Genomic DNA, 17,158 nt, shown 5'->3' on the forward strand with positions numbered 1-17,158 from the left:
CCTCGTACCTCAGGGGCTCCGGCGACAGCGGGGCCAGGGCCAGGACCACGACCAGGACCGGGGTCTCTCCGTTCCGGGGCTTACGTCTCCTGCTGCGTGGGAGGTACTGCCGAGGAGCGGTCGCCGACCCTGTACACCGGGTCCGAACACCCGCCCCAGCCCAGGTGTCGGTCAGGTAAAGGGAACTGCAGGTTTCGTGCACGGCAGAAAGTGCAGGGCTGAAACGTAACAGCACCCGCAGTCCTTGTGAGGAGACTAAAACTCGCCTCAGGAGCCGGTGCGGCTTGCAACGGGGCAGGCGTTACACAGGAGCAGGCGGTGGCTCGAAGGAGCAGCATCGCTGCTCACCCTCAGCTCGGGCTTCGGAAGGAAAAAGTGACTTGCTCTGTTTTCAAAGGCTTCTCGGTCGTGGTTCTCTGTGCTCTGAGTGAGATTTGTGGTGGGCAGGATTTGAGAGAAACTCTCCCTGCCTTTCAGTATCTCCACAGTGACTGGCTCCAGGTTGCTAGCTCCATGCAGGCTTGATAATTTACTCATGTGGTCTTTTTATCTGTAACAGGTTCTCCTGCTAAAAGCATTTGCCCTTTCGTCTGGAGGTTAGCTTGTAAGTAAAATATTGACTTGGCTGATGTTTGTCTAAAACTCATCTCTTAAAATGCAATCACAAAATGGAGACTTGGACGAAGGCCTTGGAGGGGAGGTTACTGCACAAGAGGTGTCAGGAGAGGCTGTGGACAACACCGGTAACAAATCTACCCACGCAGAAAATGACGGCAGTTCTGACAACAGAGGTGAGCCCTTCCAGCTGGCTCACTAGGATGAATTTAAGGAACTTTAGTGAATGTAAAGCCTAGAAATCAAGTTTGTCATTACTCATCTGGATGCAATATGAGTTGAGTCTTTCTCCAACTGAAGTCAATGAAAATCTTGCCATATCTGAGGCTTACCCAATTGCTATCTTGTGATTTATTTTTTTCTTCTGTTTCATTTTTCCTTGCAGGAGTCTGTTCCTGTGTTGCAATCATGCAGCTAGCATGACCTCCAAATGTTTTAAATACAGTCCTCTTTAAATGAGCTGGTACAATCATCTTGTTTGCATTGTCTCTTTTTAAGTGTACAGAGCACAGTCTGCAGAAGGTGTAGAGCAAGAATCTAAAGAGAAGAGCATTGAAAGTGCAGTTAATCAAAGGCAGTCTGAAGACAGTTCAAATGAATGTAGCACCGGAGACACCTTCCAAAGAGTCCAGAAGGGTAAGCTGTAGAACAGCTAGACTAATAAACAGTGCTTGACATGGCTCAGCTACGCCTTTACTGTAATCTCTCTGTATGCAAAGTTACCAGTCCTGTTAAACTCAAATTATTGTTCATTAAATGTAATACAGTAGATGTCTAAGACTGTAAGAGCAACGGTCCCAGTACTTTATTGTCACCGTATGTTATAATCTTATATCTTAAGACTAGCGGGTGCTACCTGATTTCCAGATCTTAGAAAAAAAATATGCAAATTTCCACAATTAATTTTGCTAGTACTTATTTTACTACTTTGCCTTCAAAAAAAGTTGTTTCCTTTCATTAAAAATGCCAACAAAAGTCTTGGTTAAAACACTTCTTTCCTTGAAATTTGTATTCGAGCGCTCTTCAATATTTCCCTGAAGTAATTAATTGCCAGCGTGACTATTTCCCCACTGGTGCTGTTAAACTACAACTTGTTTTCTTACTTACAAAGCTGTTACAACTCGAGAGAAAGCTGTCAGCTGTATGTCCAGAGGAGATCAACAGAATAAAGCAAAGTCAGATGGTGATCATAAATCGGTAACTGGCTCATCCACTCAAAGGACAGAAGGAAAGAGGGGCTTTGTCAGGTAACTCAGTGTTTGTGGATGCTTTTTATTTAAATCTTAGCATCACCACGGTCAATGGGAGTTTTGATGCTACGTGTTCAGCTTAATTCAGGAGAATAATTCAGACAATGCATTATGTTAATTCATCACAATGTAAATTTTATAGATGTCAAGATAATTTTTCAGCAGGGGAAATCCAGGGGTACCTCAGATGGTTGACAGTAAGACACATCTTCGTAAGCTCTGGCTCTGATTTTGGTCCAGCCTAAACCAGCGTACGCTGAAACGACTGTTCATTAATTGGTGTGAAATGGGCTTATTCTCTTGTCCTCTCTGGTTAAGAACAATGCAAGCAAATAGTAAAATTAAAAAACCGAGCGTATCTGGTACCGTTTAATAACATTATTGAAAGTCTGGTCACATTATGATATATAAGGCACAATGAAGATTTACTTTCTGTTGTTTACATGTGGGTGAAGCCTCCCAAAGTTTATGTTGCTGCTAGCTTTAACATCGCTTTTCTATTAGAGACAGTTCCAGTCCTGTAAAGTCAAGGGAAAGATGCTCACTGAGTTATCAGGAGGTAGATTGGACTGTGCTTACATAGAAAACTTCATTATCCTGGGCTGATCAGCCTGGCACACTTCAGAATTAAGTTTTTATGAAGAATAATGGTAGAGAGCAATAACTGCACGGAGGATAATTAATGCTTTGAAGGAACACATTTTATGATCCTGTAAATTGAGGAGGATGCTAATAATTTGATTAAACGCTACCACAAATAGCACAGTGAAAAGCAGTGAGATACACTGCAAGTAGCTGGCATGCAATAACGTACCCGGGCTGGCAACACAAGAAAACAGTGTGTGTATATAGATTTTGCTCACATTTTAGAAATCTTTCATTCCTTCAGGGGTTTATGTTGGGTGTGCTTGGCTTACAGGGCAGGTACAGGCTGACAGTCAACTTTTCTATTACCCCAGCTCAATTGACTAATTGACTGTATTACAGTTTTGTTCTTCAGCAATATTGAGATTTTTAGTGTAGTAAGTAACTGTATCTAAGAGCAAATGCGTTGTGAAAGATTTAACTTCGCTGCCTTTGCTCAAAGTTTTTTGTTATTTTGAAAATATCTTCATGCCAAGGAAACCTTACTGTTATAGACCTTACACCTGCAAATACTTCTTAGCTTAGTTTTTTAGCAGAAGTAGGAAGAGCCTGGCAACACACTTCAAACAGGCAGAAATGGGAAGCCACTTTAAAAAACTACTGCTTTTTTTATCTGGAGTATAGTCTTGAAAGCTATAGCTATTTCTGGCATAAAAGAGCTATTAGTTGAGTTGCATTGAAACCTGTTACAAACTCAGAGATTTCAGAATGCACACTGAAATACATTTTTTGTTTTGTTTCTGCTTCCCGTCGTTATTTTAGAATGACAAAGAAGATTCTGAGAGACATCTGTAAGCAGCAGAAATTATACTGGACCCCATACTTGAATGACACGCTTTACTTGCATTATAAAGGTGAGATACGGGCAATATTGTTTAGCTTTCTTATTCTAAGTAGCATTTTAGCAGGGAATCTAGTTTATGGCTCACTGAAGTAAGGTGTCTAATAATTATTTTCAGTTAGACATAATTTAATTTTATATAATAATGTAATTGTGAAACAAAATGACTCAGTATAAAGGTAGAAAAGTGACCTGATTATAGACCTAATTCACCGTGTGGAGTCATTCAAAGGATTAATAGGAATCAATGGACACTTTTTTTTCTCTCTAAAACAGTAGCCTCTGAGAAATGTCTGAAAATACTGGCCTGGGGTGCATTCAGAGGAGAATATATGTGTTTCTTCTTAAATGTGTTTGTATAAGGAAGCTGTTTTCCAGCTTCAGGAACTTTTTAACTGTCAAATAAAAATGGACAGGAAGAAAACAACCAGTAAATACTTGCTGCATGTTGTCAAATACCAGTGAAAGAAAAAGGAGTTGCTAGAATGGACATGGATCATCCTCTTGTGATCTTTGAGCAGTTTTTTGCATGACACGGTTAGACAGTTCAGGTTAGCCTAAGGATTACTTTAAATCAATAGGACACGCTAAACCTGCTTTCTACGTTTGGCTTTGGTTTTGCTGTTTTCTCAGTGTGTATTATTTAAGAACCTAAAGAGCAGCAGGAGATGCAGACCAGGAAAGGTACCTATATGTTTTTGCCCTTTGTGGGCCAATTTACTGTATCATTGATTCAGTGGAAGTACTACCATCAATTTGATCCCCAGTGTTCTTACAGGCTGTTTCAGCAGTGCTGGTTTAATTACATTTAGTCTTCCAAAGACTTATTTTCATTTTAAAACGTCTTTTTCTGCAGGATTTGACTGCGTGGAGAATCTTGACGAGTATACTGGATTGAAGTGTTTATGGCTGGAAGGCAACGCCTTAACAAAAATTGAGAACCTGGAGACTCTGACAGAGCTGCGTTGCCTCTACTTGCAACTCAATTTAATTAAGAAAATTGAAAACCTTGAACCCTTACAAAAGCTGGATTCCCTCAATATCAGTAACAACTACGTTAAGACCATTGAGAACCTCTGTAAGAACTGCTGGCGGAACATGTTTTAACTATAATGAGCTCATAATGAGCTTCCTAATAATTAATAAATTAATAATCAGCTTTCTAAGACTTTATTAGTGGCACTCGTTTCAAGGGAGGGTTTATTATTGTTAAAATTTTGCATAATAGCCCATACCAAAATCCACAGAGCTTCCATGGCAGAGTCAAACCTATGAGTGTTGCCATTTAAATAGATGAGAAAACAGAAAAGCACAGTAATTACTTTCACATGGACAATTAAGTCGTTTATTCCTCCCTTCCTAGTACTATCTCAGTACTTATCTGTGTTGCAGACAGGCTGACAATCCAGTTTTCACAATTTACTTTACAGTTAGGATGTGCTTTGGCAGCTGCAGACACGATTACCAAACCTTTGATGTCTGTTAAAGGATTTATTCCACCTTCAGCAGAAAAGAGAATTCCTCTACATTATCATTTGTGTGCGTTGGGAGTAATTTGAAACACAAGCTCTTGCTTTTGTGTAACTGACAGGTTTGAAACGTGAATTAAAACCAACCACCATCCTAAACCCAAACAACTATTTTTCCTGGGGTGAAGAAAGCAGCTTTGGAGGCCCAGCCAAAAAGTGCATCTAGCAGAATAACAGATCGAGGAGAAAAGCTCCCCACAATTCAATAGAAACCATTATTTTGACAATGCCGTTTACTTGCTCCAGAAAACCTTCTGTGAAGCAGTGACTCATCCCTTTCCTCTCATTGCTCTGTTCTTGTCTGACAGCTTGTCTGAAAGTCCTGCAGACTCTGCAGATTGCTCACAATAAGTTACAAACGGTGGAAGACGTACAGCACTTGCAGGAATGAAAAGTATTTCTGTTCTCGATCTTTCCCACAACAATCTCAGTGATCCAAACATTATAGCTATTCTGGAGACCATGCCTAGTTTGGTAAGCTGAATATAGCTGAGGGTTTGTACCACGTGTATGGGTGAATCCCATTACATGGTTTCATTGGGTTTCAGTGCACAATAGGTCTTGTCTAAAAGAAATGTTATTCAGCATTATTTATTCTTTGTAGATTACCTGTAACAACCAGGGTTGTTTTATTCACTTCTTGGTTTTGAAATGATAGGGAAAGTGCATATCCAGAATGGGGTGGGTTTTTTTTGCTCCTCAGCTTTAAAAATTGCCCATTACACGGTTTCAGTGCACAATAGGTCTAAAATAACTGTTATTCAGCATTATTTATTCTTTGTAGATTACCTGTAACAACCAGGGTTGTTTTATTCACTTCTTGGTTTTGAAATGATAGGGAAAGTGCATATCCAGAATGGGGTGGGTTTTTTTTGCTCCTCAGCTTTAAAAATTGTTTCCCTTGTGTCTCTAGCATGTGCTGAATTTGATGGGAAACCAAGTGAGACAGAAAATTGCTAATTACAGAAAGACACTTACTGTTCGACTAAAACAACTGACGTATCTGGATGACAGACCGGTTTTCCCAAAGGACAGGTAAGCACAGAGGCATCTTTACACAGCAATAAAGCTCAAATGCTGATGAGCACTCACCTGGTTTTTGTCAGTCTTGTCATGGAAGGAAAAGAAGACTGACTGCCATCATTTACTGAGAGTGGGTGACTTTGCACAGAAGAATATTATACTACAGAGTTCTACGTCTAACATACCTAGAAAAATACTTGTTTCCACAAGGGAATTAATTCTTTAACAGAATTGTTTCACCCAAAGTCTGTAGACCAGAGGCAAATCCTGATTTCAAGGTGTCTTAAAAAGCAAAGACAGGATGAACACTCCTGGCAGACCTCCCGTGGTAATCACCAGCATTTGGATATCTTTAGTTCTTTTGTTGCAGTTCCAGGTATGAGATAAGATACACGTGTTGCATCTATGCAACATACTACGCAACTCCCCTGTTGTACAGAGGGTTGTCATTGATGTATGCTGGTTTTTTTTCCTCTTGCAGCTATTTTAAGCTGTTGCAAGCTATTTTTCAGTATAAAGATGGGCTTTTCTAGCTATATTAGTGAGCTTTTGTGTTTTCACTAGAGCCTGTGCAGAAGCCTGGGCTGTTGGAGGGCTTGAAGCCGAGAAAGCAGAAAGGGAAAAATGGGAAACCAGAGAGAGAAAAAAAATCCAAGATAGCATCGATGCTTTAGCAGCAATCAGGCAAAAAGCAGAGGAAAAGAAAAGACAAAAGGATGTGGAAGAAGGAGGTGCAAGTGCAAAAGGAGATGCAACAGACATCCTAGAAGGTTTGTGGTTACTATTTTGGAAGTTGTCTGTGTCTGCTTCAGTTTGCGTGTTTGAAATAAATGAACAGTTCCTAAGTGTTCAGAAGCAGGCTGATGCCATATTTTGAATATATTAATGAATCTTCTTTTCCCACACTAAATACTTATTAATCTTGGTGCATCTTAGATTAACCAGAACGATTTTGATCAATCATGACTTTTCTCACTGCTGGTGAAACAAGAAGACAACAGACCACCTTCTGTCCCTGCGTTTCAAGCTGTTGTGCTCTTAACCAGAGCAACCAGGTGGTAGTCAGGGCAATAATGGTTCTAGGAGGCATTCTGGGGTGGAGGAAGGCAACTACACCCCAAGAGCAAGACTTACCTGAGATGCACAACAGGGGTGGCTTGAGTAGGCACATGGGCTCCAGTAAGACCCAGTGATCACCAATCCCCACTCAGGCACCTCTGCACTGCTGTGTTCACTAAGAGCTTCAGTCTAGAGCCTACAGCACTGGTAACACAGGCAGTAAGAGGACGATCTTTAATGATTTGCTTCACTTACTGCTCTTTTTTATGGCACAAATTCTCCTGTCACATTGAGGCATCTATTTAAAACCAGTAGTAGGTCCCAACTTAACCTTTCTAGAGTACACGTGTTTCAGGACAAACAGGACTGGAGCCAAAGAAGAAGTCAGTACTACAGTACAAAGGGGTGTTTGTCTGATAAGTTTGTTGGGTTTCACACGCAGTGAAATCAAATACAGTCGACTAACAAGTAAAACTTCTACTGCAGTCTGATGGATTGCATAAAGGAGGGGACTTCAGCACTTGTCACTGAGCCATCAAAATGCTCAAGCATATATTTAAAGATGTAGTCACTTGTGAGTAATTTCAAAGTTAATTATAGATACCAGACAATTATTTACTAGAGTATTTTCTCTAGAAGAGGTTTTTGCTGGGAAACTGTACGTGCTGGGGAGTTGAGATGGGAAAACCTACAACATTGCTGCAATCCTGGGAGGACTGCTGGTCCACAAATAGCTGCTTTCGATGCATATTTTGGGTCAAACTATTAAGAGCGTGTAGTAAAATTGGGATATTTACAATGAGCAATTGTAGATTAACTTGGCAGTTTCAATGAACTTGTCTCTCTGTAGGAGCACCGGCAAATTCAGGTGACGGTCATGGAAATTCTAATACATCAGAGACTTCAAATATATCAGAAGTGGAAGAAACTCAAGAGAAGACTGAGAAATTTGGAAATGAAAGTTCTGATGCTTGTGATGAAGCAGTAACACTTCTAGCAAATAGAGGAGATTTCCCATCTGGAAATATTCCTGCTCAAATTGAGGAGGTTGCACAAGAATCAAACCCTTACAAATGCTCAAACTTCGACAAGATGAGACACGGTAAGGGACGCAGTGAAGAACCAAACCAAACTAAGGAAGCAGAGACAATGAGCCAAACTTTGTCTTTGTGTCCCACCGCTGCCATGATTCAAAGCTAAGAACATCCCATTAGATTTCACCAGTGACTAGTTGAAAATCAAGCAATACTGGCTTAAATATTCCTTAAATACAACAACCTGCAGCTTCTGCCAGATAAAGTGGAATTCCATTTCTCATCCGTGCCAGGTTTAGCGACAGGACAGGAGAGCTTGCAGTCTGCCTTTGCTCCCACATAAGCTACGAGTGTGTCTGCCAACAGAAACTGGTCGTCACTCTAAAGGTGGTTTTGTGCCTTCGCACATGGAGGAATGCTTTAGTAGATCTGTGGAATACATCATTGCTAAACACAAATGTTAATTTACACAATGTAAGCGAGATGAGACCGCATCTGGAATATTGTGTCCAGTTCTGGGCCCCTCAGTTCAAGAAGGACAAGGAACTGCTGGAGAGAGTCCAGCGTAGGGCTACAAAGATGATCAAGGGAGTGGAGCATCTCCCTTCTGAGGAGCGGCTGAGGGAGCTGGGGCTCTTTAGTTTGCAGAAGAGGAGACTGAGGGGAGACCTCATTCATGTTTATAAATATTTAAAGGGTGAATTTACACAGTGTAAGAGAGATCAAGAACATGATGCAAAGACAAAGTGCTGGATTTAGTTGTGAGTTCTGCAATGGTGGTCAGGTCCCCAGCAGTCTGGTATTGCAGTGCTCATTGTTGCCATGTAGGAAATGTTGCAGTCAGTTTTCTGCAGATGTCTCTTGTTTGTTCTTTAGATCTACCAAGAGAGAAGACAGCTGCTGAGAAGGCCATGCTTCCTGCACTGGATGAATACGCTGCAATTGAACAGATCCAACTGGAGACCAAACCAGGGAAGCTTTATCTTGAGGTACGTATGCGATCCAGATTTTGGGAAGTTCAGGTTTGGGTATTGTCTGGTCTCAGCTTAATTCTTGTAATATCCTGGCTAATCAAACTATATGGCCAGGTTTCTAAGAAAGGCCTACTTTTAGGAAAAGGAAAGAAGAAGAGAGGGAAGTAAAGTTGTAGGGGTATTTGTTCTCTCCAGCACAGTGTGTGTAAAGAATTTACCACTGCGTCCACAGTTTATTGTGTCCTTTGGCCATAGATCACCTGAAGTTGACCTTCTAGCTCTATGATTTCTCTGGAGAAGTTAATGAGGGCTTTCATTTATAAAACAGAAAAAAAATAAAGACAATATAGTAGATAAACACGTCCTATTAGGCAAAACCCAAATGAAACATGCAATTGAAAATGTGACCTACTGCAGAAAAAGCATAAGGAAGAAATAGCCACACACTGTTGTAAAAGTTAGCCAGCAGCATTAGATAGTATAATTCATTCTCAAAATATAACTTTTAGGTATATTGCCAAGAAAAGCAGAACGTACATTATTCAGGTATAAGCGACTGACATTTGTAGTATGATCTTTTATCATCTGAGATTTCTATCTGACATTTAACCATGTTTAACCACATTTAACCACGAGGAGGACACGGATGATACCACTGCAGGGGAGAACTATTAAATATATTCTAATGACGACACTGCTGCTAAACTGACAGTGTCAGATGATGACATTTTGCAATAGCAAACTTCCGAGCTTATGATTTCCTAAAGCACTAAATAGACTCTTTGATCCCTTATACCGCCACTGATAACTAAATTCTTACTGGAATGCCTTAGAAAAGTCTCAAATCTTTTCTGTGCTATTAGTTTCTCAGGAAAAAAAATCCATCCTGTTATCGAAGGGCTCAACTTGCTGCTTCAGTAGAGGGCTTAATGCAGCGTCCTCCTGTCTGGTTGGTTTTAATAATAGGTATAACAAGGGTAGTGGAGAGAACTGGCAGCAATTCCAAGTATATACTATATTAATTTTATAAGCAAGTCTTGCAGGGCCTGGAATAAAAGCTTTAAATAAACAGCAATGCCATAGGTACCCACGATGTGGAGATCTCAGATCCAGTGTTTGTTCCCTTGATGCTGCATGGCACCATAGCACCCACCTTTGCACAACTTGACTATAAAAGGAACTCTTCAGCAGACGTGCGTGGAGTTTCTTCAGACACATAAAAAGTGTGACTATTCTAATTCTACAGAAGACAAAACAAACCCAAATCACGTCCTAAAAAACATACCAATGGTCTATGCTACTTCATTTTCCAACTGATGTTCAGTGACAGAAGGAGCTTCTTGCAACAACCTCCAATACTTACGCTATTCCAGATTTTCCAAGCACACTTAGCGCTGACGTTGCAGGGAGTGGCTGTGAAGACACCAATGATGAGCAGCTCTGGAGCAGCACCAGTGTCCTGGAGTCAGCAGACGGTCTCAGTAGTAATATAAGGACAAGAGTGGAGGAGGATTTGTAATGCTGCCATTGTGATATTCCTCTGTCAAGCAGAAACAAGCCCATGTTGCTGCACATGCCCTGGCAGTGGTTGAGCTGTGTGTCTGTACATTCTTTGTACCTAAAACAGGGTGACTTTCATGAAGCAATTTTGGTTTGAACAGCAAATGCACCCTGCTGACTGGAACAAGACCAACAGTTATTTCACTTCTCTGTTGACATCAAATTCCACTCACTAACATTAGTTTCAAAGCTTAATTTGTACCTTTTTAGTGCTAGTCTTATAAAACTGTGTGACTTCAGGACACGCTGCACCAGCTACAGCCATATCAAGAAACAGAACTTTTCTTTACTGATGTTAATTCTGTTATAATCTTTACCATACAAGAAAGTACAGATTAGATGGTCCTGATGCTACCACGCCAAGCAGCTTGCTACAAAATCATTAAGCTCTATAAACATCTAAAAACAAAAGGAGATGCATTTACCAGTATTGACCTACACTGAAAAAAATAGCAGAAAGGAATTACCTTCTACTTGTGATTTTGTATTCCCACCCTTTGTTTTTGCTTTCATGCCTGCAAGCGATAGTTGTCTTAGGTAATATTTTGTAAGGAAAAGCTGAAATGTGCCCTTATGGCCAAGAAGGCCAATGGCTTGGGGAGTATCAGGAGGGGGGGGGGTGTAGGGCAGAGAGGTTCTCCTGCCCCTTTTCTCTGCCCTGGTGAGACTGCATCTGGAATATTGCGTCCAGTTCTGGGCCCCTCAGTTCAAGAAGGACAGGAACTGCTGGAGAGAGTCCAGCGTAGGGCTACAAAGATGATCAAGGGAGTGGAGCATCTCCCTTCTGAGGAGCGGCTGAGGGAGCTGGGGCTCTTTAGTTTGCAGAAGAGGAGACTGAGGGGAGACCTCACTCATGTTTATAAATATTCCTGTGCAACCTCATCTAGGTGTTCCTGCTCCGGCAGGGGGATTGGACTGGATGAGCTTTTGAGGTCCCTTCCAATCCCTAACGGTCTGGGATTCTGTGAAATGATTGGACCTGTCTGAGGAAAAACAGTCCTAAGCAAGTTTTATATCCTTAATTATATCATTGTTTCATTGGATGTATTTAGGTTAACAGAGTTTCACGACAGCTTTAGGTAGACTGCAGGTTGTTTGGCTCTTACCCATAAAGACAGGTTGCAGTTGAGATTAAATCTACTGAATAGATAAGAAACACCTAATAGATTTAAAGCATATTTGCTTTCCAAACCCTTGTAATGCCTAGTAGTTTATCCCTTTTTCCTTCATAACCACACAGCACAGTAGAAAACAGCATTCAGGCTGACATTACGGTCACTGTCTTCCCATCTGCTCTTGCTGGAAAGAGCTGAATTTTCCTTTTCCCACGTGTGCTTAACAGAGGGAGCTGCCATCTCAGAGAGGATGCCAGTGCAGTGCTCCTGGCTGTGGCCTCTGTCCCTGCATTGCTGGGAAGAAGATTCCCAGTGAGACAGAGATGTTGTATTTTATTGGTCAGAGTGGCTTTTCCCCCTGATTAATGATCTTGTGATTGTCCTCAGGAACTGCCTGATTTAGAAGATGTAGATGTAAATGAAATTGCCCCAGAAGAGGAAATCTTTGTTCAAAAGGTGAGATTTTTATTAATGCCACTGATGGAGCTTCCCTAAACACATTTACAAATGTTTTGCAAAGCGAGGATAATCCAAGTTGTGAACTGCAGTTTTGGGAAATGCAATCAGTTATGCATTTATAAGCTAAAATAGCTGTTTCAGCACATCTTCTCTACCCACTTATAAATCTTCCTTTAATTTGATTTTTTTTAATATTATTGTGTTGCAAAAATAGGAGAATGAAAACCTGAGGTCAAGTAATGCAACACGTGAATAAGGTTAATTAATAAGATTAATTTTAATGGTGTTTTAATGAAAACTACTCTTAAAATATACTTTATCAGTACTAACAGTGCAAAGGGCTGACTAGATAGGATAAATTACCTAGTACTGAATACAATCAGACTTTTCAACTGGAAACACAGAGAGGTGGAAACTCCTCTCCTTCACTTGGGGCTAGGCCATTCACACCCACACCAGCACTGGGCTGTGCTCACACTGATCTTCTGGACAAAAACCTATAAACAAAAGAGGAAAAAACCCAAAACAACAACAATTAAAAGGACAGCTTTGATTGTGGTGCTGATGTTGGCTCCCAGTTGCCTTGCTGGAGACAGAGGCTGATGCCATGTGCGTCTGTACAAGTCCCTCCAAGATGGTGAAGACTTTTCCTGCAGTCAGGGCTCTGTTAGTCACAGACTCAACAGTTTTGCAAAACGTCTTGGCCAACAAAACCTCCAATTAAACAGACAATAAGGGAAGGGAACAAAGGATTATTGAAGGAACAAGCGTTGGTAGCTCTCACGCCAGAAGGGCGTTCAGGTCCTAACTGAAGTCAGATGAAGACGTTAATCAAGTCCCTCTGTTTGGAGGTAGAGGACGAGAACGATCCCACACGTTGCTGAATTGCTGAAATAGGTCTGCTTGTTGTGAACTGTTTAGAGTTTATGGTCAGTTCATTGCTAGTGCTTGAGAAATAGTTAAGCCAAGATTCATCCACAAAGAAGCAGAGCTGTGGATATGAAGCACATGCTCCACACATTTCCGGAGAACGGCACATCCAAGCTGACAGCCGTTACGTGGATCCACGAAATACTGACCCACCTTTTAGCGTTTATATCAAGAGTAATATATTTTCAATTCCATTTTCTACCTTTACAGCAGGAGCATCACCCAAAGATTGAAATAATTTCTGAAATGACAAATGACGGCGATTCTGCATTAGAGGAAAACAATAACAGCACATTTGAGAATTCAGGAGAAGTTCCAACAGCAATTTTTTCAAATGCATGTAAGATACGTAAAGGGCATGACAAGGAGGGCTTAAGACCCCTTGTTGAAAGCCTCTTCACAGAGCCTGCTAATTCAGAAAGATACTTGGAGACCAAAGATAAACAAGAAACCCCCTCGAAACCCTTGATACAAGAGGTCATCATCGACCCCAAGGATAATCTGCTGTCGTCACCAGGCAGCAATCAACCGGGTGACCCAAGCCCATGGGAAGAAGACGGTAAGATTGCAGTGACAGAATTAATCACAGAGAGAGGTGGGTGGCACATGCACACTAAAATTCAGGATTTGTTCAGCTCTTGTGGAGAAAAAATGCAATCCTCTGTTAGTTAAGAATCGCCTCTTCCTTTTATTTATGTAAGAATCCTCATGAATTAGAAAATAAGATATTACTTACTCTTTTTCTCCGCAGAAGTTCTTGCTGGGTTTTATTTAAGTGGTTTTTCAAAAATTAGGCTCTACATTTCTCTTTCCGGTGTTGAAGACCACGAACGAGTTTCATTTGCCTTTTGCCTTCATGCTTTAACAGGGAATGGCAGTGCTGGAGATCAGTGCCTGGCAGAAGGGGATGGATGTCCTCCCGAAGCACAGGATGACAATGACAGTGAGAGTGGGTTAGGTTAATCACCTTGAACTAAAACAGACCAGATCTGGAGCACGGTGCCTGGCTGCCTGCACACGGTTATCCTCAAAATGCAGAGTTCAGCGATGGGGCCGTCAGTTAAAGCTGACAGAACAGGTACTGTGATAGAAAACCCAGCATCTGCAACAGGAGGACTCGGTGTTTCGGTCAGAGGCTGCTGTAGCCCCCAGCGTCTGACCTTCAGGGCAGAACTTTTGGTTGTGTCAGCGTGAAAAAGCCCCTAATCCTCTGTAACCCACAGGCAGCAAGTGCCTGGTGTTCCCACTGCCAAAGCTGCTGGAGATCCCTTGGGGCCGAGCTCCTCAGTGCAGCTGGCAGCGTTCAGTACTTTGAAAATGAGGGCACTACTGGTTTAAGGTTAAATTCCACTCTTTTATGTCATTTTTTTCCCCTTGCATCATTCTAGAAATTACTCAGTTAAATGCTTATATCTTAGTGTTTCATTACATTCATACATTCAATGCATAATGTAACACTTTTTGTCATTTGAACCAAATAAAGATTCTACTTGTAACCACGGATATTTTAACTTGTATCGTCTCCTTCCCAGTATATGTCATCCCGGATGGACTTCAACAATAACTCGAGACTGCTTCTTAACATGATATTTACAGATCTGATATTCATAGACATTAGGATTGTTTATGTGAAAAGATGCAGAAATACATTTAAAGCCTGGGTTTACTTTTTGGAGCAATCTGTGATGAAGCACATACTTAGATCTGACATTTTCATAGTGTCTCCTTGTGATGTACTTCTCAGAATCCTAATTTTTAAAAAGTTGTTTAGGTAAGTAATTTGAAATGTGAAGTTTGAGCTCTATTATTGCTTAAAGCACAGAAAAATGGAGAAAAGCATAAAAAAATGCAAGCAATTTCAAGAACTAAAGATTCTGTGACTCTGATCCTGACTTTACCTGATATACCCACACTATTTGAGTCCACAGAACTCAGCTGCTTTCCAAGCTGTGTTTACATTGCCACATTTTACACTATAGCTCTCTCCAGCTCCTGTTTAACAGAGATGATCACGTTATCTCACAGGTGAATCTACCGAATTCCTGGAAGCTACTTTTCACTTGAGGAGGACTTGGGAAGGAGGAAAGGAGCAAGGAGTAGGCGAAAGTAGTGAAAGAAAAGCCAGAGCGGGACTAAATGAGAAAAAGGAAACATATTTAATTAGTGTTTTCTGTAAAACTTTACAAATGTACAGCATAGTGCAAAAACGCAGTCTCAGCACATCACCTTCAAGTAAAATTAACAGTGTAAAAAGCCAAGGAACACAAGCTTGCTTCTTCACAGGAGCGGCTCTCAAACACTGTTCCTGGAGCTTCCTCTCTCACCACCAAGCTCCAATCTCCTGTTTATAGTAGAGCAAAAAGCCTCAAGAAAAAACCCAAGAACCATCCCAAGCGAGTGCAGTGTGCTGCTTGGCACCATCGCAGATGCTGCAGCCCGAGGCGGTGCCAGGCACCCTCGCTGGTGGAGGCTGCACCTTTGTCTACGTGCACGTAGCTCTCCTGAGACGGTTCACTTCTCAACCCCAACTGGACAGTCCAGTGAGACACTGAAGCATGTGTCTAACCTCAAGCAATGACAGGCTTCGTGAAAATACAGGGAAAACTACTCGGGAGCTTGACGTTAAGCATGTGCTTCAATACCTTATTGGATCCATACATTCAGTGTTAACACTAAGGCAATCTAGCGTGTGAAGGTTCAGAGAAGGATGTAAATCTTGAACAGGGATAACGTGCGCTGTCAGGTGACACGAGACACCGGACAGTTTTCAATTACCTATGAGAAAAGAAGTAAACAGAGTGCAACTCGATGACTTTCCATTGCTGGAAGTGACAAAACACAGAGGCAAACGGGCTGCTTTAGGTGAACTTTCTAAGTACAAATGTGTCAAAAAAGAAAACCTTGTCCATGATACACTCAAACACATCATCTAAATACCAGGCCAATGGGGGCTGCCAGAAGTTTCCCTTAGTCCTGAACACAAAAAACAGTGGCTGGAATTAATTCAGAAGCTCTCACAGTCTCACTTCTGCAAAGACAGCACCAGCAAGGTGGTGACAGAGCTCCCAGCACGCAGTCGGTAGCTGGTGAAAAGTGTGCTCAAAAGTGAATGTTTCTGAACTACCACGTCTGTTCACATGGTGATAAATGGATGGAGGAAAGGGCTGTGACAGGAAGGTCCATCTAACACATGGTTATCTCATTCAGGAGAATTTGAGCCTGCATTCATCTGATTGCTTGACTGCATTTTGGGATGGATGCTGCTTGACCATTCAAGATGCTCAGAAACTTGGTTTGGAACCAGGAATCGTCACGGCAATGAAAGCGGGCAGAGAGTTTCTTCAGATGATACTGGCACAGCGTACACCTCCCTGTCTAAGCCCCTAGGAGGCCTGAGTCAGTTGAATTTCCTAGGTCTGTCTTACAGCATGTGGGTAGCTTTCCTGAGGAAAAGCAACTCAATTAGAGGATACTGAGATAAAGAACACGTTCTCATTAGAACTACAGCATAAAAAACAAAGCTCTGCTTTGTTGAGAAACTCAGCTGTCAGAAACCACATGGAAGAGGAAGATGAATTCAACCTTTGGGGGCTGGTCTCAGGTGCACAAAGGACAGAGGAAAAGTTAGTGGGACGTGGTGGACTAACCCTTCTGCCTCTCTCCTACACTGAGCAGCTGAGAGTCCTTCTAAAAAGGGGATCCAATCGATTAAACTGGCTCATCAGATTGTATACATCAATAAACCAACAGGCACATCTTCAGGGGAAATAGAACAGGTCAGGGCCAAGGAAAAAAAAATCTCATTGGACTGGACATGAAATCCTTAGGCAGCACCAAAACCTGCAGTGCGCTCCCTCAGTCCTCTTTGCTCATGGAAAGTTGTGTGTGCACAAGAGTCTATCCCTTTTTTCTCCTTTTTAAAAAGTATGAGGTGCCCTGCCTTTATGCTAGAGAAAATAAATTTGGGGGAAAAAAAAATGCCCAAACAACAAACCATCTCAACTCAGCATGGGACGTTCTGGGGTCTGCGATGGTCTGTAGCTCCCCTAGGAGCCAGAGACACATTCTTGGGGTGGTCAATCAGAAAATGATCTTCTGCATACTCCGAGAGATCTTACTTTCCC

The 17,158-nt window shown here is 41.6% G+C and overlaps 1 protein-coding gene across 1 annotated transcript; it reads left to right on the forward strand.

Annotated features, from left to right (window-relative positions):
* The first annotated feature begins 655 nt into the window (after positions 1 to 655).
* Positions 656 to 13,997, forward strand: DNAAF1 (dynein, axonemal, assembly factor 1). Its single transcript, XM_010180367.1, is given in 14 exon segments — positions 656 to 795; positions 1,121 to 1,251; positions 1,727 to 1,862; positions 3,273 to 3,364; positions 4,208 to 4,429; positions 5,189 to 5,266; positions 5,269 to 5,354; positions 5,794 to 5,915; positions 6,468 to 6,673; positions 7,813 to 8,064; positions 8,873 to 8,985; positions 12,033 to 12,101; positions 13,248 to 13,606; positions 13,892 to 13,997. Coding segments are annotated over 14 exon segments (2,112 nt in total).
* The last annotated feature ends 3,161 nt before the right edge of the window (positions 13,998 to 17,158 follow it).

Source organism: Mesitornis unicolor, unplaced genomic scaffold, assembly GCF_000695765.1.
Source record: "Mesitornis unicolor isolate BGI_N332 unplaced genomic scaffold, ASM69576v1 scaffold353, whole genome shotgun sequence".
Taxonomy (NCBI): domain Eukaryota; kingdom Metazoa; phylum Chordata; class Aves; order Mesitornithiformes; family Mesitornithidae; genus Mesitornis; species Mesitornis unicolor.